The sequence below is a fragment of the Protomyctophum parallelum genome (genome assembly GCF_964188405.1).
Source record: "Protomyctophum parallelum genome assembly, chromosome: 20".
NCBI classification, from domain to species: Eukaryota; Metazoa; Chordata; class Actinopteri; order Myctophiformes; family Myctophidae; genus Protomyctophum; species Protomyctophum parallelum.
The window spans coordinates 24,852,736-24,878,431 of record NC_139718.1 but is presented as its reverse complement, the minus strand read 5'-3'; the positions used below and the strand labels follow the sequence as shown (position 1 = coordinate 24,878,431).

General features: G+C 43.7%; 1 protein-coding gene across 5 annotated transcripts in view; it reads right to left on the bottom strand.

The window, feature by feature from the left end:
• ppp2r3a (protein phosphatase 2, regulatory subunit B'', alpha) overlaps positions 1-25,696 on the bottom strand; it is a 137,973-nt gene that overhangs the window by 4,284 nt on the left and 107,993 nt on the right. For 3 of the 5 annotated variants that reach the window (XM_083792355.1, XM_083792354.1, XM_083792356.1), the window contains exons 5-14: positions 17,081-17,365; positions 15,426-15,529; positions 14,841-14,943; positions 14,427-14,501; positions 9,375-9,618; positions 7,165-7,213; positions 6,985-7,074; positions 6,333-6,508; positions 4,630-4,748; positions 1,715-1,821 (exon numbers count right to left, since the gene is read on the bottom strand). In XM_083792355.1, the coding sequence (XP_083648481.1) occupies positions 1,715-1,821; positions 4,630-4,748; positions 6,333-6,508; positions 6,985-7,074; positions 7,165-7,213; positions 9,375-9,618; positions 14,427-14,501; positions 14,841-14,943; positions 15,426-15,529; positions 17,081-17,365 (1,352 nt within the window). Of the gene's footprint in view, positions 1-1,714; positions 1,822-4,629; positions 4,749-6,332; positions 6,509-6,984; positions 7,075-7,164; positions 7,214-9,374; positions 9,619-14,426; positions 14,502-14,840; positions 14,944-15,425; positions 15,530-17,080; positions 17,366-20,237; positions 21,099-25,696 lie in introns of those variants that run through there. The other 2 variants (XM_083792357.1, XM_083792358.1) reach the window with 2 other exon arrangements.

Below are 25,696 nucleotides of genomic sequence, written 5' to 3'. Positions count from 1 at the left end.
TGCAGGTCTCATTGAAAATGAACTACTAGGCGCGTTAAATCGCTGCACATTTGAAAGGACCTTTACCGACAGTATTTAATTTATTCCGAAAACTGTTACATTTAAAAGACAAATAATCCTTGCATGCATTGATTAACTGGTATCCTAAAGTTTCAATGTACAGATTATCATTTCGATAGTACGGTATATTGTTTAGACTTTAGACTGATGGTAGGTTATTGGTTTACCGGTGATCCTAGTTTACTGAGGCAGTACACTGTCTCTCTGCATTTGATGCTAAATATGGTAAATACCTAAGTTGTAAATTCAAAGCTCACAAATAAGGTGGAGAAGTATACTGTAGCTGTGTTATATCTTGTATGCATGTGCATTGGTACTGTATGTTGTTGTTTGTTTAGTGAGTACGCTTGCAGCAATGTCGATGATAAGCCAAAACTTAGATCATATTATGTCCAATTGAAGCAGTGTTTTGGTACTGAACTGTATGTCAATTCCTTTTTAACCAGAAACCAGCAGTCATTCTGTGCTGAGAACTGGTATCCTGCCTCTTGCTATTGCGGTAGGGTGGTTCTCAGCGGCGCCAGAAGAGAATAGGATATACAATGTATGTGACCTGAATGATGTTGAAAATGAATTACATTTTATGTTTTATTGTATACTTTATGATGATTTAAAGGTTCCTTTATTTGATGTACATGTAATGCAACAACAAAATAGCCAGAGCTATTCTGTGAAGATGATGGCCAGAAGTTGGAGTGGTTATTTAATTATTAAGTATTTAAGACGGCACAGTTTGTTTCTAGAGCCTGGAATGGAAGACAATCTCAGCCCTTCAAGTAGCTCTCCTGTTACAGGCCCAATGGTGCATTTTATTTTATGGTGTATTATATTTTATGTTGTATTGTTATATTTATGTAATCTAACAAACAAAAAGGTAGGAGCGCACACACAGTAGTGGGGAGGTGCTGACCGCAGGAGATAAAACTTTGACTCAAGCCCGACACACACCGTCTGCGTTCCGCCGCGGCACAGTATTGCCGCGCGCCATAGCCGCACGGCAACACCAACAGGACGCGGCGCGCTACCACGCGGCTGGGGAGTTTTGTTGACTATATTCCATTGCCACGCCCACGGATAGCCGCGTGGAGGCCGCGCGGCAACGCCTGGAAAATAGAACAGCGGTGCATCGGCGCGGCAGGCGAGGCGTGACCACGCGCCAGCGCGCGTCGGACGCAGCCGGTGTGCGTTAGGTTCATTGAAAATAATGGAGGCGGCTGTGTCCGCCGCGCGGGGGACGCAGCCGGTGTGTGGTGGGCTTAAGAAAGGAAAGAGGCCGCACAGCTTGTAGTCACCATGCCATAAACTTTATTTTGGCAAACAGGTTGCCTTCTTCAGGGTATATAATTATGTAATCTGCCATGTAAGAAGCTTGGGTGTTTTAGTTGGTTATTCATTTGATCATTGTTTGTGAACTGTCACGTCGGTTCATTGTCATTGTTTATGTGAAATGTAAGGGCTGGGCTTCCTTGGAAGCATGACACTTAAATAAAGAACAATCAATCAATCAATCAATCAATCAATCAATCATGTACTGTGTGCATGTGTGTGTGTGTGTGTGTGTGTGTGTGTGTGTGTGTGTGTGTGTGTGTGTGTGTGTGTGTGTGTGTGTGTGAGTGCGTGCGTGCGTGCGTGTGTGTGTGTGTGTGTATTCTACCCCTCATGTAGCTGTTCATTAGCAGTCTCCTCCGCAACCAGTATCTCATACTCCTCCGATGCGTATTTATCCCAGTCTGAGGGCTCTGGACCCTCACTGTCAATGTCCTGAAACACAACACTCACCATTAACTCACTGTCAATGTCCTGAAACACAACACTCACCATTAACTCACTGTCAATGTCCTAAAACAGGGGTTTTCAACTGATTGTGAACCAGGGACCACCACCTTGACTAAGGATCAACCTGGGGACCACTGTTGTGTTGTAATGGGATATGGGCTAAGATTAGTGCTTTCGTTACACTTGTTATGGAATGCATCCCATGTCTTATACTGTTTCTCAAACGATGGCGTGCCTTAACCTTTATCCCTTTTTCCATATTTTACTATCTTGAAAAATACTAGCTGATCTACATCCATACATTATGGCTATTATTGGCTATTTGAACTATTTTAATAATAGTAATAGTAATATATATAGTAAAAATGGCAAATACATGCAAGATATAGCACATGATGACATGATTATATGGGCACATTAACATTTCCTAATAATGATGACTCATTCAGGCAAGCTGGTACAGTGGTACACCCTTCTTGAGATTCTAATTAACTGCCTTTTCTGTGGAATTTCTTAACCTCAGACTTCCCAGTAATTCTGATAACATTGACACACTTCCATGGAACAGTGCACAGACGTTTAGTGCACTGTTCTGTTCCATGGAAGAAAATACTTTGCTGCATTACTAAATGCATGGTCAGGGACCACATGCAATACCTCCACGGACCACCAGTGGTCCACGGAGCACCTGTTGAAAACCCCTGTCCTAAAACACAACACTCACCATTAACTCACTGTCAATGTCCTAAAACACAACACTCACCATTAACTCACTGTCAATGTCCTAAAACACAACACTCACCATTAACTCACTGTCAATGTCCTAAAACACAACACTCACCATTAACTCACTGTCAATGTCCTAAAACACAACACTCACCATTAACTCACTGTCAATGTCCTAAAACACAACACTCACCATTAACTCACTGTCAATGTCCTAAAACACAACACTCACCATTAACTCACTGTCAATGTCCTAAAACACAACACTCACCATTAACTCACTGTCAATGTCCTAAAACACAACACTCACCATTAACTCACTGTCAATGTCCTAAAACACAACACCCACCATTAACTCACTGTCAATGTCCTGAAACACAACACCCACCATTAACTCACTGTCAATGTCCTGAAACACAACACTCACCATTAACTCACTGTCAATGTCCTAAAACACAACACTCACCATTAACTCACTGTCAATGTCCTAAAACACAACACTCACCATTAACTCACTGTCAATGTCCTAAAACACAACACTCACCATTAACTCACTGTCAATGTCCTAAAACACAACACTCACCATTAACTCACTGTCAATGTCCTAAAACACAACACTCACCATTAACTCACTGTCAATGTCCTGAAACACAACACCCACCATTAACTCACTGTCAATGTCCTGAAACACAACACTCACCATTAACTCACTGTCAATGTCCTAAAACACAACACTCACCATTAACTCACTGTCAATGTCCTAAAACACAACACCCACCATTAACTCACTGTCAATGTCCTAAAACACAACACCCACCATTAACTCACTGTCAATGTCCTAAAACACAACACCCACCATTAACTCACTGTCAATGTCCTAAAACACAACACCCACCATTAACAACACTAGTTGTTGACCGGGCTCCGGATCCCACAGGGGCTCTCTATACCATAGATATTAAAAATCACACCTCTGTGAAGTGAGGGGCGCTCTAATCATCGTACATCATCATATATCATCTCATTCTGGCCAATCAGAATTTGCGTCCTCAACTTCGTCTTCAATGTTTGAGTTACGCAATGTTTGTGTTTACACAAACACTCAAAACTGTCCGTTCATTATCAATGGCATTTAATGTGTTAGGACAAAGTTTGTGTTTGCACACTCACTAAAAGCTGGACATAGGAGGGGCTATTGCCCCTCAAACAAATAGATGCCTCATTGGCCGCTGTAGGAGACATGTGTCTCCGGCGTAAGGAGGAAGTCAAGCGGAGGTGCGGAAGGCACGCTGCCTCGCTGCCACACAAGTGACTATTGGCCAATCACAGCGCATCTTTTCCGGGACTTATCAATTCAATCCAAGGGAGCTTTATTGGTATGAGAAAACAAAGGTTTACATTGCCTCTGATTGGCCTACCAAACGTCCCCTTCCATGACACCAAAGATATTTAATATACGAAGATACTGCCTCCCCCTGGCCAGCCGGAGCACCTGATGGAGGGGAAAGGAACTTGTTGCAATAACGTGTTCCTTCCATACGCTACGTCCAACCGGGGAAACTCCCCCGTCAGGTGAAAAGAAGCGGCTTGAACTCCTCATGCATAGAAGGAAGCACGAGGTCAGTCCGTTGCTCTCCCCAGGTTGGCAGAGGAAGTGTAGTAGAGGGCTACAACGGGAGTGGGAGCCCGCAGCGCCCAGAGCTTATATACACTTGAGCAATACATGCATGTTTGAGGAGAATGTTCCCTACTGCGCTGGACAATGCACAGGCATGTTCCCATCAACTTCTCAGTCAAGTACCAGTAAGTATTCTTAATCTTACTGGTTATTTACAAGTTGTCTACAAACAAACAAAACAAAAAAACACACTTTAGCCCACTTTATGTGGATTTCTTTCCAGCATCCCATCGCCAACACGGATTGACAAACAAGAAGTATCAGGAGCTTGTTTTCTGCAGGTTATAATGCGTAGTTTTACTGACCCAATGCGGTTACACACAGTACTGGACCGGTCAATACTGTGTAGGATTGGATGACACTGTAATGAATAGTGCATTAACTCTGACCTTTTGCACAGCAAAGGGGTCTCTCTGCTCGTGATCCAGGTATTTCTCCAGGTTGAAGAAGGTGTCGAAGAAGATGTGAGCCATCCGACAACGCTTTAGATCACTGAGGGTTATCTTACCTGCAGGAATAGCATAAGCACAGTCAAACAGAGGAACAATGGTGCTAGAGAGAGACGGAAGGATGGACAGACAACACATGAGACAGACAGACAGACAGACAGACAGACAGACAGACACATGGAAGGTGAGGTTGAACCACAACCTTTAGCTTCTGGTCCAACATCAGCATAATCTAAAGGGCCCACACAGAGACAGAGAGAGAGATCTTCACTCCTGTGGTGCTGAAAGCCACATGCAGTGGATAATCTGACTGATTGTTAAGTAGAAGAAGGCCAGGTCATTAGATCATTAGTTGTAGGCTATACCAGAGGAAATGCCGGCTAGCCTACCGGCCAGCGTTAGTTAATCATAAGCGTCTCCTCAGTCATCTCTATTCATAATCACTCATTTGTTCCAAGTTAATGATTCCAAACTAATCTGTGTGAAAGTGATGTATGGAGTGTGTAAATGTCTAGAGTGGGGATCAAGCAAGTGTGACGGTGACAGATTGTGCCAGAAGCTTTCTTCTCTCTCCACAGCATGATCATTGGGCTGAAGAGCTGATGCTCATCTTTGCTTTTGCCAATGGTGGAAAAAAGTACTCACAAAGTATCAATACTGTAATGTAGAACTACTCTGATAGAAGTAAAAGTCTGGAAATAAAAATTTACTTGAGTAAAAGTCTTCATCAAAATGTACTTGACGTGATTGACTGTTTCTAGCCAATGGGACGACAAGCAACGGCAATGCTGCCTCTAGCCAATGGGAAGGCAAATATCCCTGGCAGCAAAGCAGCCTGTGCAGAGCAACACGCAGCAAAGCAGGCTGCAGCGCATACTACAGTTATTTAACACGTTTGCATTGTTCCACGATATCACTTCAAACCAACCGTGGCTGAAATAGCGCTGCACAGCCAATGCAACGCCACAACAAAACACAGTCATTGAACCGTGCACGCACAGAATCAATGTATATAATGTATCTTGATTCATGTAGAGTCTCTGTGTACCACCGCTGCACTGTGGGGACGGGTCAGCGCTACTAGCAGCCTGTACAGCCAGCAGCAGCAAGAGACAACAGCGTGTCCCTGCAGAATACGCTCCAAATTAATTCATATGCCTAGTTCGGTCTCCAAAACCCACAATACACATCCAAATGGACTCGCCCAAGGTGAAATAATAGTTTTCAATTTCTAATAGTGTTGGGGGGGAAACAAAGGCAAAAAGGGGGACAACGGCGCCTCTTTCACCTGACACATTTATTACTATGTAATCATTCCTTGTTTTTTAAATAGTCATGTTGCTATATACATGTATAACAATAACTGATGAGACACTGAGAGCGTGCCGGCATCAAGGTAGAACAACGTATAGGTTGCACCAGGCGTCAATGGGTTAAAGTACCAAAAGTAGAAAACTACTCATTATTCAGATTGCAAAATGTTCCATTCCAAGTTCAAAATCATTAGAAAATATGGAAATCAGGTAAAAAAAAAGCTGCGACGCATTGAGAACTTGTAGACAGACAGACAGACAGACAGTGAGAGAATGAAAGAAAGACAGAATAGAGAGTTGGTCAGGTGGTGAACTGAGTTTGAATATGACCTGGGGCCTCGGGCTTGACCAGGTCAAGCATCTGGCAGAGGAGGTCCTGGAAGGGCAGCGGTTCGATTCCCATGCCCTCCATCCTCTCACACTGCTCTTCATAGAAGTACTCCAACTCAAACATGGACAATACCCCGTCTCCATCCACGTCCATACAGCGGAACCAGTACTCTATACTGGAGACACAAGACACAAGGTACAAGAGGGTCACACACATATACAGGCCCCTTACCCCTCTATACTGGAGACAGGTACAAGAGGGTCACACACATATACAGGCCCCTTACGCCTCTATACTGGAGACAGGTACAAGAGGGTCACACACATATACAGGCCCCTTACGCCTCTATACTGGAGACAGGTACAAGAGGGTCACACACATATACAGGCCCCTTACCCCTTCACTTATTAACCAGTACTCTATACTGGAGACAGGTACAAGAGGGTCACACACATATACAGGCCCCTTACCCCTTCACTTATTTGCCACTTTTTGAGTGGTGGTAGCCACTCCTATAGACAGCTATGTGTGTCCCTGGCTGTGTCCGTCCGCGTACAGAAATGGCATTTATTGACCACCAAGTGTCACAGTTGTGCAGCCGCACACGCACACGTGCGCGCGCACACACACACACACACAGCTTTGAATTACCTGGTGTGATTTTTTTTGTCTTCCTCAGAGATGAGGAACCACACAAACTCGGCATAGCTCATCCTGCCTTCCCTCTGCACAGAGTTCCCCCTGAAAACAACACATATATGTTTTTATTGACAAAAATGCATCTACCGGTACATGACCATATATTTGTGTGTGCGCGCATGCGTGCCTTACCGCGTGACGGCCCCTGAGAACATTCTCTCGATGATTCTGTTTGAGGATGCTGTCACAGAAGGGAATGAGAAGAATGTGACTTTAATCCCCCACACACACACACACAAAATACAAACACATGCATTTTTAGGTAACTGAATACACAGTGATTGTGAACAGATGAGTTATCTGCACTGTGATATGAATGTTTGCAAGAGTGACAAATTATTTATGCTAGCACAAACATGGCATATAGTATACTGTATGAAGCAATCAGCTGCTGGGTCTTTACTTTGCTTTCAATGCAAGTGGCAAATCACTAATCACTATGTATTTTTATACGTTTTACTTTAAATTAACTTATGTCCAATTGGGCAACAATTCTATTTACACAAATCCCACACAATCGCAAAGCTGCAAAAAAAAGTGTCACTTCAACAGGTTTTATTTTTGTTTTGTTTTTTGTTTAAAACTAAACAAATAAATCAGGCTCTTATGTTATTGTGTAGCTCTCGTAAAGAGAATAAAATTCACACTCTCAGATTGTGGTTTGTTTAAAACGTTTTCACGATAAAATAAAAGGCTGATCTACAAGCTCGTAACGTGGTGAGCTTGAGTTATAAAATAATGGTTAACGTTGTTAAAAAGCTAAGGCGACACAGATGCGTTCCAGGTCTTAACACAATCCGTGTTAAGAGATCTCTCTCTTAACTTCTTATTAAGGTCATCTGGGCCATCCACGAGATATTATTATAGTTATTATAAAAAATATTATATTATATATTATTATTATGTTACATAAAAATTCCACGGCTAGCATGCATAGGCCTCTCATTGTAGTAAAACCGTGTACATGAAATCCGCGGTACACGTGCAACGTGCACAGGGTTATTTATGCTCAGAATGGCATAAAATGGCATGTTTATAGCCTATTAAAACGTTAATCCAAGCCGCGCTGATCATCATCGCGGCTATGGGGGTGACGGGCTGATCATCAACGATGCTATGGGGGTGACGGGCTGATCATCATCGATGCTATGGGGTGACGGGCTGATCATCATCGCTGCTATGGGGGTGACGGGCTGATCATCATCGATGCTATGGGGGTGACAGGCTGATCATCATCGCTGCTATGGGGGTGACGGGCTGATCATCATCGATGCTATGGGGTGACGGGCTGATCATCATCGATGCTATGGGGTGACGGGCTGATCATCATCGATGCTATGGGGTGACGGGCTGATCATCATCGCTGCTATGGGGGTGACGGGCTGATCATCATCGCTGCTATGGGGTGACGGGCTGATCATCATCGCTGCTATGGGGGTGACGGGCTGATCATCATCGATGCTATGGGGGTGACAGGCTGATCATCATCGCTGCTATGGGGGTGACGGGCTGATCATCATCGATGCTATGGGGGTGACAGGCTGATCATCATCGCTGCTATGGGGGTGACGGGCTGATCATCATCGATGCTATGGGGTGACGGGCTGATCATCATCGATGCTATGGGGTGACGGGCTGATCATCATCGATGCTATGGGGTGACGGGCTGATCATCATCGCTGCTATGGGGGTGACGGGCTGATCATCATCGCTGCTATGGGGTGACGGGCTGATCATCATCGCTGCTATGGGGGTGACGGGCTGATCATCATCGATGCTATGGGGGTGACAGGCTGATCATCATCGCTGCTATGGGGGTGACGGGCTGATCATCATCGATGCTATGGGGTGACGGGCTGATCATCATCGATGCTATGGGGTGACGGGTTGATCATCATCGATGCTATGGGGTGACGGGATGATCATCATCGATGCTATGGGGGTGACGGGCTGATCATCATCGCTGCTATGGGGTGACGGGCTGATCATCATCGCTGCTATGGGGTGATGGTCCGTCCGTTCCCTATAGGCTTACCCTACAGAAACAACACTACATCACTTCCGGCGTGGATGGAAGTGATCCGTCTTTCGCAGATTTTGCTGGCACTTTGCTGGCATTTTGCTGGTACAGTATTGTGTTAATGGAATTCAATTGATTCGTTCGATGAAACTGTCGCAGCGTCTACATCACTGTTTTCCAAACTTTTTAGCCTGTGACCCAAAAGAGTGATGCAGGAATGCAGGAAACACAAAAAACAAAGGGCCCCATAAAAATGTGGCCGCGACCCACCCAGTGTCTGGAAAACAGCGGTCTTGGGTTCTGTCTATACATGTGGTCTCACCGTGGTCATTGTATCTGGCCAGGTCCTTGGGGTCTATGTAGAGGTCGTGGTCGCTGTCCAGCTCCCAGAACTTGCAGTAGATGACGTAGAAGTGCTCGTAGGAGAAGTAGTCTGTGATCTGGTTGATGTCGTCCTCCTCCTCCAGCAGCGCCAGCGTCTGCAGGAAGTTGCTCCGCCGCAGCTCCGTCATGGTGATGCGTCCCGTCCACGAGCGGTTCACCACGTAGAATATCCGCTGGATCACCTGGCAATGACAAAGGGAAAAAAAAAAAGGTCACACTTGTGTGAAGTGAGGGTCACTCTTATAATCATACATCATCATACATCAAATTCCGTGCTCAGCCAATCAAATAATCACAAATGTCATTTCGGGCCAATCGCTTTCGGCATCTTCAGTTTTCTGCCTCACTTTTATCCTCAATATGTACTTTGGTCAGTCAATCAAATCATCGCTCCTCAAAAACACAAGCTGGGCATAGGAGAGGCTAGCGCTCCTCAAAGCTGGGCATAGGAGATGCTAGCGCTCCTCAAAGCTGGGCATAGGAGAGGCTAGCGCTCCTCAAAGCTGGGCATAGGAGAGGCTAGAGCTCCTCAAAGCTGGGCATAGGAGAAGCTAGCGCTCCTCAAAGCTGGGCATAGGAGAGGCTAGCGCTCCTCAAAGCTGGGCATAGGAGAAGCTAGCGCTCCTCAAAGCTGGGCATAGGAGAAGCTAGCGCTCCTCAAAGCTGGGCATAGGAGAGGCTAGTGCTCCTCAAAAACACAAGAAATGTCATATTATATCTCTGCTGTCGGGAAGAAACTCTAAAACTTTCATTTTTCTGAAAATGAAAAATATAAATAGTTCAGGAAACTAAGAAAACCTTATATTTTGAAAACAAAGCAATACTGCCTCATCAAACTTGGTGTTGTGACTTTATATATTGTCAATTATTTACATGACAGGGGGAGAGGTGGTGGAGTTAACTGTTTTAGCTAGCAGACAGTTTGAGGGTCCAATGGAGTTAAGAGGTTTTGTCGGAATCACTTTTTACTACTTTTCATTGGTTCAATATTGTTTTAACCAACACACAGATGTAAAGACTAAGAGCAGGAGCCACTTAATGGTTTTTAAACAGCTGTTTGCACGCTGCAAGTTGCAGTGTGGATGGAGCTTAATTTCCATCCACCAGCTGTTTAAGCCATTTAGACCTGAGGCTTTGTTTTTATGTCTCCCCAGAAGCAAAGATTTGAGTAAAAAATGGTCGCTCGAAAGTACCTATATTCCACATTTTCACGATTTTTCAAAAATAGCGGATCTACAAGCTATGAGCTTGTAGATCTTCTATTTTTCAATAGCTAAAGCATAACATAATGCTTAAAAAACCAACAGGGGTTCAAAACCAGGAACTGACTCCTGCCTGCTGCATCTTCGTGACGCGACTGTCTGCGACTGTTATGGTTTTGTTTCGCAAATTAATTAAATACTAATAACAGTAGAGAAACTGGTAGATAATTATTTTCCAAAACATTTTGAAAATATTTTGGTAAATAATGTAAAAACGTAATGTATAAAGTGCACCGCATTTTCAAATGTGGAGCCACGGGCAAATGCATATCAATTTGTTCAGGGGTCCTTGACATGAAAACTGTCCTACGGTAGTAGTGAAGTCAGTTGGCACAGACTGAAGGAAGTGTCTAAATATGGAAGGCTGCTGCCTCTACAGAAGCGAGCTGTAGGGGGCGGTAGTGTGTGACCAATGATGTAATCACAGGCTATAAACTGCACCAGAACCCCAGCTGTGCATCTCTCCTCTTGCTAAAGTGTTGAAGCCAGCCCACACTGGCTTCAACGCATGTCTTTGCATACGCGCACGCGCACACGCACACACACGGAAATGCACAGTTGCTTTGTATACCGATATTACCATTATTTTGGTCAATATTGAGATTTTGATTACATTAATTATGCTTACTAGTCATTGACTGTATGTTTTGCATATATTGATCAAAAATCACACTCGTGTGAAGTGAGGGGCGCTCATATCATTATAAACATTATCTCATGAACAACTGATTGATTAGCCGATTTGCTCGTCTACATATGACATACATTTTCCCTTCATTGTCAATGGCATTTAATGTTTATTTTTTAAATGTGTCATATTTGACGGACATATGACCTACTTTCTCATATTCTCATATTGTCAATGGAAATATGAGACGTGTGGAGACAAAAGCTGCTCACAAAAAAAGATTTTCTTGAGCTCAGTTTTGTACCTTTATTGTTTGCCCATTGTTTGTGACTGAATTTCAGATGATAAACTAATTAGTTGTATTGCAGAAAACACTGTAATAACTCTTGCACAATATGTGTTGTTCCACGTCACACTCATTGCCACCAAACATTTGAATTGGTTTTAGCCGTCTTGTTGATCAAAGGCTCTCTTTACGTCATCTTGGCTTGAACAGAACTAAACGTGACACCACACTAACTTGGTGGTTCTCAAACCTTTTCACATCAAGGACCCCCAAATTGACACTTATAATCCTGCAGACCCTTACTTGAAAAGACATGCCAGGGACCCACATTAGAGAAGATGTTAACGGCTATAGCAGCGATTCTCAACCAGCTCATGCAGCTTGCATTAGGCCTCAGACCCCTCATGTAATGGCATTTCTATATCTATAGGAGTAGGACCCCAATTTACATTATAGAATATATTATATATTATAGAATAAATGTTAATCTAACTCCATTTGTACAGTCTGAGTTACAAACCAATAAGGGTCCATTTGGTTCCTAACTATACATCATTTCGCTGGGGACCCCCTGGAAGTCCCCGGACCGAACTTAGAGAACCACTGGTCTAACTGACAGAGGACAGTGGTGCGCTGTATAGATGACACAGATAAAAGAGAGCATTTCGGCACAATTATCGTTTGCTCTTCAGTGGAAGACAAAATTGTAATTGAAAAAAGCATTGGTTTGAGCAGCACTAACCCTTTTATGCCCATATATGGAGAATCCCTGATGTCATCAGTATATGGGGCATGCCCCTTTTGGAGCAGACTTTATTTATTTATTTGGTCATAATAGGATACTATTACTGACTCCATGTAGTATCATGTTGTTGCTGCTGGCCATTCTTGATTGGTAAGCACTTAAAGGACCTATAACATAAAATTCTACTTTTTTGTGTTTTTGGGGCTCCCATGTGTGTTTTCTATCCCCACAAATAACCACTTTTGAACAATCAGGCCTTCATGTCATATGGGTGTTTTAATGGAAATTGCTCTCAGAAACAGCTCATCTGATTTTGGCCTCATCGTGATGTCATCAATGTCACCCTACTTTGTATAATTCCTCCATTTCTTCAGTCTTCAGTTGCAAATTTGCATTTCCACTTTGTTTACAATGTCCACCATTGTTGATTTTCCAAGCTGGCATGGAATGGAAACAAGCCTGGTTTTATCTAGCATGAGTATTATAATGACTCAAATATTAAATAATCTGCATATCAGCACCCTCTCCACCTCAGGACAGTGTGGTACTGCAGCTAAAACTGCTTTAAAAGTCCAGAAAGAATTGACAAGGCCTGGTTATATCAGAGTGGTGATTGAGGCTCAAACCATTAGAAATAACTTTGAGGGACATAGACAATATGATTATTAAAAAGCAGTTTTAAAATGCATGTTATTTGCACTTTAATGTTTCTTTTTGAAACAGGCTATATAATTTTTTTTATTATATAATATATAAATAAAGATGACTTAACTTGACTTGACTACAGTTGTAGTCTTCGTTAATGAAATGTTTGACTAAGTTGGCATTAGTAGTCCCCTGTGGTGATGGAGGCAATACTAGTAATTATAACTAACACAACTACAGTAGTATCAGCTGTCATACAGGGTACATCCACAGTCAGAGCTGGCACCATCAAGAGCTTCTCAGCAGAACGTCGCCAATCATGACCCAGTGATAGTTTTATGATCATCACTAATAGAGGTTTCCAGACAATTAATACCACCACAGGCTTCGAATTCCACTCAGCAGTTCAGCAAGATGGAGCAGCACACTGAAGCCAAGACGACAACTGATGCTGTGTATGTGACTCATGAAGGCCTGCTCAGCAAAATCAGCAATTACAGTACAAGGCAAAATGTAGTCAAAATCTTAAGCTTAATTTACCCACTGAGTCTTTGCACACCGAAAATGGCCGAGCACGGTAAAATATAAATGTACTAATTTATGGTAACTGAAACAACATAATGAAATAATCTCAATTATTCATAGCATAATTCTGTTGGAAAGCACATCATCCTTCCTTCCCTGTGACTGAATTAATTGAAAACGTGTTTGCAATTTTATAAGCCATTTTTAATCAACTGCAATAACTATTCATAAAACATCTGACAACAGTATGAAGGACAGCACAGTCATCATAGCTACTGTAAACACAAAATAACAGTAACATCAGCATTTAACATAAATACTGGTTATTACTAGAAACACGAGATGTGTTCGATTCTCATTAAGGTTATGTTTCCTCTTAACTATATTGATTTGAATTCTTCAAAAAATAAAAGAACAAAAGATAAAGCTCTTATAGTGTCACATTGACGAAGACAATGTTAGACACTAACCACTTAAACCCTATATAGTATATACTTAATCCATTAAGACCTGAGGCTGATTCTAATGCCTTCTTTAGTTCTCAAACTTTTTCGTGATTCAAAATCATTCATCACTTTAAAGATATTTCAAAAATGTAAAAAGTGAGATGTACAAGTTGGCTGCATGCGTGACACGCTGTGAGCTTGTATATCTGCTATTTGAATAGCCAACGCAGAAGAAACCTAGAATGACACGGATGCTTTGCCGGTTTTAGTGGGTTTGACAGGAGTTCCCAGGGCTCTACACTAGGCCCCCTCCTTTTCTCCCTCTACTCCCTGACTAGCCTACTCCCTAACAGATCACAACAAAGAAAATAATATTTTTAATAATAATAATTTGCGCTAACCCCACCATTTTCCAAAGAGTGGGGTCAAGTCTTCACCTCGCATGTCACCTACCGTTGTGATGTAGCGGGAATGGAATTCAGGAGCATCTTTCAGAAATGTTAGTCCTGGGTGGGTATCCACTATGTCCTACACATACAAATATACACAGGAATAAACAAGTCATTAACAATCAACCTGGCAAACATAATGTTTCAACAACAAAGGAATCACTTTTTGTTTCCATTTCCCCCCCAACAATAGCAAAAATGGCAGATCTACAAGCTAACACTGTGTCATGTTGCAACACAGCTGCTAGATCAGCTCATTTTTGCCATTAGTCGAAATCCGAGGCTTAGGCGTAGTAGTTAAACAGCCTTGTAGGAGGAATTCAATAAAAATAATGAGTATTATAGGATGTATATATTTTATAGATTTATTGACAATATAGTTTTATATGAAAGACATTGATGTTGATATTCTTCTCACCTGTAGTAGAGGAATTAAGTCCTCCTGTTCCAAATAGTTACAGCCAGGCTTTGCAAGCAAGGAAATAAACTTGGAAGAATCGTCATGGCAACTGTGCAACAACCTGAGAGGAGAAGACAGAGGTATTAGAGGAACATCCTCACTAGATCATACATGGGCAACTGGCGGCCACGTCGTCACAAATAGACGTTTGAGAACCACCGAGTTAGAGCGGTGTCACGTTTAGTTCCTGGAAACACTTTGGTGTCAATAAGTGTGACGTGGAACAACAAATATTGCACAAGATTTATTACACAGTGTTGTCTGCAATACAACACATTAAATTTGTTTAATCACCCACCTTCACTTAATGCGGCCCCAGATTAATATCCCCAGATAGCCCCAGATTTATTTCAGCTGTTACAATTCCAAACATGCAAACATGAGCCGCTTTAATTGCGTTTTGAGCAATTCTTGCTACAACAGTAATATGCAATGTGGCCGAGTGTCGAAATATAGTGGCCCTCTCCATCGTCAAAGTTTCCCACCCCTGCACCAGATGATAGATGAAGTTATACAATAAGTCAGATGAAGAGAAGATCTTACTTCCTCCAGGTCGCGATGAAGGAGTGAACAGAGACAAAGCCTGTCCTCTCTCCGCCTGCTCCGTTGAACATGGGGGCCTTCCAGTAGAGTGGACACCCACATGCCTGAGCAGAAACGGACACCAGTGTTAACCTTACATCACAATGCAGACTTCCTCATAACCAAATTACTTTCATTTCCCATTGAATTAGCGTTCACCATAACTCATAAGAGCACGGTGGCACATCTGTGTCAGAAGCACTGCAGCCAACGCAAGCAGAGGCAGACGTGTCAATGTCCCGTGTCGTCTTGCGGTATTTGGTACCTTTATTTAGTACCTTTGACTTAAACTACAAAGTGAAATGGCTGCATGCCTGGACGGCTGCCGTAGATGTCAGGGCACAATTTAGGCATTTAGCAGACGTTCTTAATCCAGATCGATTTACAGTAAGCAAGATCAAAAAACAAGGTAATACATCAAATACATAAATTAATCATCATGAATCATACGTCAGCTAAGAACCTAACAGTGAAATATCTATATAATGAAACTATGCGTATACACTATAGAGTTCTATGTCTACATAATATGCTATTTAAGTTACACAAGTTGAGCCTATACATAAGCCTGTAAGGTCGTCGAGGCTAGGGCAAGTGCTACGGCAAGTGCTATAGGCTAAGATGGAATCTGAAGAGGTGGGTTTTTTCAGACTATGGCGGAAGATTGGGAGCGAGTCTGCAGTTCTGATTGCCATGGGAAGTGCATTCCACAGTTTTGTGTTGTCCCAGCGTATTTAGCGAAGGTACGTCCAGCCTCCCTGTGTCGGCTGATCAGAACGCACGGGAGGGTTTGTAGGGTCCGATCAGACTTGCAAGATATGGGGGTGCAATACCTTTGGTTGCTTTGAAGGCTAGCATCAGAGATTTGTACTCTGAGTTGGGCAGCGGCCAGGAGCCAATGGAGGGAGCAGAGAAGGGGGGTGATATGCGAGAATTTTGGCTGGTTGAAGACCAGGCAAGCAGCATCATTTTGGATCAATAGAAGATAAGATTGATGTCTGACAGGACGCATGTGTTTGGTCCGACAGTCATGAGTCCGACACCCTACCCAAAACCAAACCCTAAACCTTTGTTGTAAGCAGCAACGCATGTCGGGAGCGACAGTGTTTGTCGAACTAATGCCTGTCGAACCATCAGTATATCTAACCAACGAATGCACGCCCCGGGCACCCAGGCTACTAATCCAGCCTAACACTGTGTTGCAGGTTACAATCCCAGCGACCTTTGCTGTGTCAATCCCCATCTCTCTCTCCCCATTTGCTGTCAGCCTACTGTACTATGAAACTATAATGGAAATATATTTCCATTTCAAATAATGGAAATGGTAAATGAAACTGTTACAAGTTGATGCCACTTCTACACACAACACACACACGGAGATTAGTCCTAGCCTAATACATGTTTGCCAGTCAAGATATCCGCTGTTTTTGTTGACTACCGTAGATGTTCAAGCACTATGCAGGCTGGCTTGACATAATAGTATCGCTGATCAGAGCACTACATCACGCGAAGCTTGACCAATCAAATCCGGTTGTTACGTTCTTACGTAGCCAGTGTTACGTTTGTGACACCAACCAACCAACCCATCACCGTCCACCAATAAGGCAGGGACTGACCTTGGCAATCTTTCCCATCTCATATATGTCTGCCTTCTCCTCCTCAAACTCGGTGTAGGCCGCCTCGATGGCGGTGATGGCTGCATCATGGTTGGGGGCGGGGCCCGTGGTCGGTAGCCCGCGGGGGTAATAGAACCGGGGAATGTTAACGGAGGAGGGTGGAGGAGGGATGACTATTACAGGGGGAGGAGGAGGAGGGGTGGGTGAGCGGGGCGTGGGAGTGGCAGGGGGAGGGACAGGGGCCGGTGGAGGTGTGCCTGGCTTTTTCTCCGGTTTGGCTTGGACCTGAACAGAGAAAGAGAAAGCAAGACAGAAACAGAGAGAAAGGGGAGGGGAGGTTTGTGTAAGTCATTTATTTTCAGCCATTTTCATTTCAAGGACCCCCAGTTTGACCCAAATCAATACACAGTAAAAATCCTCTTTCCTCTATTTTGCACGTCTTATCTTATGCGCAATCTAAATTTTCATTGCATTCAACGCAAACACTTAAGGCTTATGACTCTGCAGTATATTTAACTCCTGTGAGAGTGTTCATATGTTAATTGAGGGCCCTATGCAGAATCTGATATTTTGCCCCTTGACTTAACCAGACTCACCTCATAGCGCTAAGACGTGGTCACAGGCAACGGGCGCACATTATGCATGCATGCATGACAGACAGAAAGCCATCTCACCCCATATCAATACATCAGACAGAAAGCCCTCTCACCACATATCAATACATCAGACAGAAAGCCCTCTCACCACATATCAATACATCCGATCGGAAAGACTCATGAGGAGCCGTGGGACTCTAGACATAATGTCCACTATGGTGTAAGGAACCTTAACAGTTTGACTCCATAAAACGCGTAGCGCGCCACCGAGTGGCGTGCTACGAGCTTGTAGGTCTGCTATTTTTGAAAAATCGTTAAAATGTGCCTCAAATCTTTCAGAAAATTTTCATGATTTAGAAAACATTTATTTAAAATTTCGACGTCAGGCCTGAATGGGTTAATACATATTTTTAAACTTTGGAGCTTATTCCAGTGTGCGGACCTTACCTTTTTTCTATTATTAACCTCAGCACAGCATTTTAAGTGAGTGGATGTGGGAACTCTATGTTACTTTTCTGTGGAATGATTAAAGTAACATCTAAACGGTTAACCACTCCCATGACTAATTCAGGGTCATTTACAGTGTCATAGTGTCACAGATTACCGCACTCATCATAATAGCAAAATGGCATGGGCCACGTCTCCATGTCTTAAGACATAAGACCTGGCGGTAATTAAGACATGCATAATAGGGTTGTAAGGGTCCAGTTGGTTATATCTGTACATTTTCATGTTATAAGGATCCATTTGGACATGGTCTGATAACGCAACGTTGAAATTGAGAAAGAGTGGTGTAAGTGAATTAGGTGAATAGATGGTAAAAAAAGACCAGAACTTCACATAGAGGGTATGCTTGTGACATCATCATCATACCCGGAAGTTATGCGGGAACACCTACTGAGTAATAAACAACTTTCTGGCATTGACACTAGTACATACATCCAAACAGAAAAGTCCTATGTTTGCATTAAACAACGTTAAACAATGTTAAACTCACTTTGCCACTCACTTTATGCATGCGCATACCCTCTATACTTGTTTAGCTCCCATGAACAATTGTACGGAAAGTGGTGGAATACAGTATTTTCACTGAAAGATGAACATTAAATGAGAGGCTTATTCCAATCATTCCAACATTGCCATGTCATCTAGTCATGTGCAGATAATAATTGAAGGTCCCCGTCTAATCAATGCCCAAGACAACATGCAGTATAAACAGATTCATATTTTATATTATTAAATTGCCATTGACAGTCACCAGTGCCGCATTAAAACCTAATCAGAATGAATAATATTATATTAATACCATTCTAAAAGATAGATATGTTCATCAGATTTAGACTGGTGGGAACATAAGCAGATTGAACTCCATCATCATATCGGTGTGTTTGGTAACTGGAGCACTGTGCTGGAAACCAAATAGGACTGCCCTCCAGATTCCAGAGAAATGCATTCCGGGTAATGCACAGGTGATGAGAAATGGTATAGTTTATCTAAGGCTAGAGAGAACTGGGTGAACATTCCAGGTCTAAAAATGTTTGCATTTAATGTTGTAAACTATATTACTAAATCAAATTTAAATGAGATTTCCTTCTTCTAATGGCTGGCCAGAGACCAAGGGAAAAGGAAAGCATATTTGGCCCAGATTAAATCCTGCACAGTTTTGTGGTATGTGGCATTATGTACTAGTAAAAATCTGCTCATATGTTTGGAAATCAAATTACATTGGCTTCTGGATCATTCTTCGGTCTGAATCACATCCCAACAGACAGACAATTGGACAGAGAGATAAATCCGTACAGATGGACAGTACATAAATACAGATCAACACAGACAAGCAGACTGTAGATGTGGGCTGACTGCCACTCCGAACCTTTTGACCACTGCGGTCTAATCAGTGCAAGTCAGTCAGTTGTCAGAACACACGCACGCTTTGCTGGATTTGTTTGGCAATAACATTGACATGTCTAGTGCAGTATGTGTCACATTTGACATGTTGACATGGAGCTAGACCTGGGTGGAATAGTTCACCTCTCCAGCCGGTCTGAACTCCCTTGTTGATGAGCAAATATAGACTTTACACAGTATGTAATTAAATGTGTTCATCTCTTTTGTAAATAATTACAGGTAACATCACTTAACTAATTTAACCAGAGTGTGGCTATGTGAACATCCCCACATGGTCATTTAATAATCACTGCACAAACTTGGCTTTTAGACTATGAAACCACTGGTGCCTGTGAGGGGGGGGGGTGCGCTCGCGTGCGCGTATGGGGGGTGCTTCAGTCCATGCTGTGTGTATTGAGCAGGACAGCTGTATCCCTCAACCCTCTCTCTTCTTCACAGCGTTCATTCTATCACTCTATTCCTGAACCCCCTGCCCTATTTATACCCTGCTGGTATCTGCCTCAGAATAGCGTGTCTTCCATGGTATGCCACTCTGTGTGTACGAGACCAACACTATGCATGCATAGGACTAGCAGTGTGTGCATCATGTATGAGGCATACACGTGCGTGCGTGTACAGTATTTTATGTTGGACACATCGAGACATATTCTTACAAAGTTGACATTACGTCGAGTGCGTGTCTTAAATTGGCAACCCTGCTTGCCAATCCATCTATCCTTCTCAGACCTGCACCGACTGACCTGTTGCTCCTTGAAGATCTTGATTCTCTTCTTGAAGCGGGACGGGAGGACAAAGTCACACCCCTTGGCCAGAAAGGCCAGCTCCCCTCTCACGTCAGGGTCCCAGCGCAACGAGGTGTCCTTGATCCTCATGGTGGGGGCTGGGATCCGCAGCCCCCCACCAGACACAGCCACCGGTGCGACTACTGCCACCACGGCTGCTGACCGGACGGCTGGCCCGGTCCACCGACCGGTCCAGCAAGGCGAGCAGCTGGGGCGTATCAAAAATTACCACGACCGACTAGTGAACCACCGACAAGCACAGATATCCAGAGGAGGAGCGAATGAGCAGGGACGGAAAGAGACACGAGCTGAGGAGGCCCTATGAGACGTTTTCACACAAATCACTTCTTGTAGATCTTAAGATCAAGATTAAAGTTCAGGTTCACACGCGGAATCACTCAAGGTTCACGCTCAGAATACCATGCAGATTCACTCACGCATATCACACACACACACACACACACAAACACACACACACGCTCCCACAAGGCGGCGTCCTGTATAGCCAGTAATCCGACAGTGTTCTATGTGTAAAGATATATTCCTTCGGGATTTCCTTTACAGTGCACAGGCCAGGAGGTAGGACAGACTGCAGCACCAGGAGCCAGCATCCAGCCGATTGTAGTCCAGTGGAGTGCCTCCCTGCGAGGCCGGAACGTTCTGAACTCTCCCTTGTTGCCTGCTATGGAGGTACAAATCTAGCGTAGCCTCACTGGTGCCTGTCGCTCCAAGCTCGGCACTGACAGACTGTACTGAGAAACATGAGCCTTGCCGGGGTCTGGCAACACACATACATGCACGAACACGCGCACGCACACAGAGAGCAAACCGGCTGTCCTTAGAGGTGGGGGGGGGGGTTGGCCAGGTTGCACACATGTATCTACATGCGTTATATACACAGCAAAAATCCTCAGTGGTCATTTAACAGAGAAAGTGTAGAAAATAAACAAGTGGACTGTTACGGGCCTAATGCATATACATGAATAATATTAAATATGCGAATACCCTTACAACAACATTATTTCCCTTCAGTACAACACTCATACTCACATTCATACATACATCAATGAGCTCCCGAACAGCTTGTGTGCTGGATTTAATGATAAAGAAATAAATATAATAAAAATAAATAAAAATAAAAATATTATATCCTACTATAAATGTGCCATGTCTGTGTTCCCAAGTAGGCCGGTGGCCGACTGCGACGGGCACGTACAGGTCTTGTGCCACGTCTCTGTGTGTCTGCGTGTGTGTGTGTGTGTCTGTGTGTACGGTTGTAATGCACGTAACTCAAGAACCGTTTGCCCCACCGACTTCATATTCAACACACATGTTCCACACCCCCGCAGGGAGTGCAGTGCCCGGATTCGAGTCGGTCGGACCCACGGTTCTCCAGAACCACCACAAAAGGCTCTGCCAGTGGGCCTAATCAGCCTAAATCCCCTCACCTGTGTAATTTCCAGCCTCTGCCTCAGCCAATTGATTGCCATGGCAACCCCACACCTGACAATTGATTAGCCTACTTAACCAGTCCACTTTTCACAGTCAGTCAGTTTGCCCTCTTCACACACAGGCAGACAGGCAGATACAGAGATCTCCATGTGGGACACAGACAGACAGATACAGAGATCTCCATGTGGGACACAGACAGTTAAAATGGGTGCTATGACAAGTTGACATTATTATTAGGTTCCCAAGTTGCATCATACTCAAGTAGGCCAGTAGCCGACGGGCACGTACAGGTCTAGTACTATTAATTTTCCCGGAATGCTAGGTAAAGAAATAGGTCATCTGTAGATATCCATACTATTCATTTTCTCGGCTTTATCCTTGATGACAGGTACAAGCAATACACGAATCTGTGATTTTTGAGGGGCGCTAGCTCCTCCAACGCCGGGTTTTCAGACATGACGTCATGAGGCAGCCAGGTCTATGGACTTTCTTTGTCTTATTCATGCTCCCCCCAAAATCAGCAAGCCACCAAACATCAACAGGCCCCACCAAAGATCAGCAAGCCCCCATGACGTTATATGGCACTAGGACTGGTTATGTTTGCTTTAAGGTGACTTCATCATCATACACGATCATAAATGATAAAAGGCTCCACACAAGTGTGATTTTTGAGGGCCTCCTGAGTCCTATATACAGCTTTTGTCCCCACACGTCTCAATATTTGCAACGGAGAAATTATCTAAATATTGTAATATATAATTAATAAAAATAATAAATCATCATTATAATTAAGGCAATAATTAAGGCCATGTACAAATGTCCAGAGAATCCGGCCTCTCAACACTTGCCACTTCCTATTGGAGGCCCCTAAACACCTACAGCTGGTCCATAAGGCCCTGCACTGCAGACGGACAGAGTTGAGGGGATCCCTCACGTGACATCATGGACCCTTAGATCTCAATATCTGCATATATGGAGCCGGCCAGCAACTCTACATCTGATCTCAAACCCTTAGATCTCCATATATGGAGCTGACCCGTTCTGACATTCCAAATGTTGATCTGACTTCATCAAACCTTGTACACTCAAGACACGCTCCATATATGGCCAGTACAGAATTAATTCCATATGTTGATCTGACCCCCCATGCCAAAGTGCCAGCGCTCGCCCAGCAGTCTGCCGTCAGCCAGGCGGATGCGTGCACGCGACGGTAATGGAGTAGTTCTAGATTGCAGTATTGATACTTTGACTTAAGTAAAATTATAAACATGCAAGTACTTTTTCCACCACTGCTTATAGATGGCTATTGCCGGCGCAGGGAAACCGTCGTACGACGTCGTCGCTAGAAGCATATAGGCTCATTCATAGTCTGGATTTTCGGTGGTGACCACCGCTCCGGAGGTGAGGTGGGGGCTGGGGCGGTAGCAGTGTTTGGCTCTTCTCCGTGGCTCGTGACGTCATGTTGTAGTTCGGTGGTCACCTAACCACCGAAAATCCAGACTATGAATAACACTTTAGAGAAGATGGGGGCTTTGGACCTCCAACATTACAGTAGATAGAAGCATTAGAGAAGATGGGGGCTTTGGACCTCCAACATTACAGTAGATAGAAGCATTAGAGAAGATGGGGGCATTGGATCTCCAACATTACAGTAGATAGAAGCATTAGAGAAGATGGGGGCATTGGATCTCCAACATTACAGTAGATAGAAGCATTAGAGAAGATGGGGGCATTGGATCTCCAACATTACAGTAGATAGAAGCATTAGAGAAGATGGGGGCATTGGATCTCCAACATTACAGTAGATAGAAGCATTAGAGAAGATGGGGGCATTGGATCTCCAACATTACAGTAGATAGAAGCATTAGAGAAGATGGGGGCATTGGATCTCCAACATTACAGTAGATAGAAGCATTAGAGAAGATGGGGGCATTGGACCTCCAACATTACAGTACATAGCATACATGGGCAACTGGCGGCCCGTGGGCCACATGCGGCCCCCACCTTCACTTAATGTGGCCCTCAGGTTAATATCAGAATACCGATATATTACCGATTTCAGCTGTTACAATTCCAAACATGCAAACATGACCCGCTTTAATGTTAGTATTTTCTATGTCCAAAGTATTTGTACTACAAAAAAAGCAAAAACAATATTTAGGATTTCAATTCAAATAATAGCTGATATACAAGCTCAAAACGCGTCACAGTGGGACGCATTTTGAGCTTTTAGATCTGATATCTTTGCTGTATGACGGTAATATACAATGTGGCCCTCTGGAGTGAGTGTGGAACTCGCCTCACCCTCACCATGGTCAAAGTTGCCCACCCCTGGCATACACCAACTCTACCCCACTGTACAACCACAGATGATTAGTGACAGAGATTTACTCTCTCAGAATCTGTCAGTGCAGCAAACAGCAAACAGCAAACATACACAGCGTTTCTGGAGAAGGGGAGCAGAACGCCCTCTAGTGGTACTATGAGGGAATCTCACACACTCTCCAACCCCCACCCAGAAAGGGAGCCAAATCACTACATTGATTTGTCGAGTGGATTTCTTAGCATAATAGAGAGCTCTGCAACCTGACCAGAGTACCGTATTATGGAAACTACAAAAAACAGCCTGTATATCCGGGCATTCTCTCTCTGAATCTATTGAATATATTGAAATTCTTTATTGGGAATATATTCCTGGAGTTATGTCTCTGCTTTTATGTTGTCTATATGAGGCCTTTCTGTTCTTGTATCGTGTGTCAATATGACCCGTGCAACATCTAGACCGCTTGGTCTTTCTTTCTCCTGCACTGGGTTGCACTGGGTAAATACAGCAATTCAGCTCGCTATAAACTGCAGAATTTACCTAAACCCATATACTTAGTTGACTGGAGTCCCCCAGGTGTGTATACTAAGCCCCCTCCTTTTTTCCCTCTACACTAAACATCTTCACCAAAAAAAGGCAGATTTAGAAGCTCACAACATGTTGCGCTGTGGACGCGCAACATTTATTTTGGCCAAAAGATCGCCACAGAATAGGGACGCTAGGGTTCATGTGGTTAATATTTAGCATACTGGTATTCTGACAGGTTGCAAAGGATCAGTATGGTGACTGAGGTATGACAGTGAGATCAGACTCACTGGACACGCCAAAAACATCTTTGTGTGTGTGTGTGTGTGTGTGTGTGTGTGTGTGTGTGTGTGTGCGTGCGAGGAGGGAGGTGGCGAATGACTTTAGTACAAAACAAGTGAGTCACTTTGTGTTTTAAGGGAAGCTCTCATCTGCCTTATGTTCACTCCACTGAATTATTTGGAACAACTGGACTCTGTACTAAAGCCAAGGTCACATTCCTCACCAATGCGCGCGCGTGCACACACACACACACACACACACACACACACACACACACACACACACACACACACACACACACACAAGGACCTACCTTACCAAGCACTTGGGTGGGAGTCAATCACTATCTCCAGTCTATCAACAACTGGCAAAGATCTAAAGTTTCTCAGCCTTGTGGATTTCACCCCGCCTCCACCTTTCCATGTATTTAGTCTCGTCTCTGCACTCTCCCTCCCTCCCTCTCTCTTTCTATGCTCCTCAGTATTGCTAATGAAGGGCCAATGTCACCACGTCATATGACCATGCACAGTAATTGATTTTTGGTGAGCGTCACAGTCATGCCACTTAGTATAAATTAGGATCTTTTGATCTCTCTCTCTCTCTCTCTCTCTCCTTGAAAGTCAGTTCTCACCACTTCCTCTACACCCCCTCATTAACTCTTGCCATGAACGAGTTCCATCATAATTGTGTGTGTAAAGTGGAATATACAGTATGTATGTATGCACATGCAAGCGTGCGCGTGCGTGCG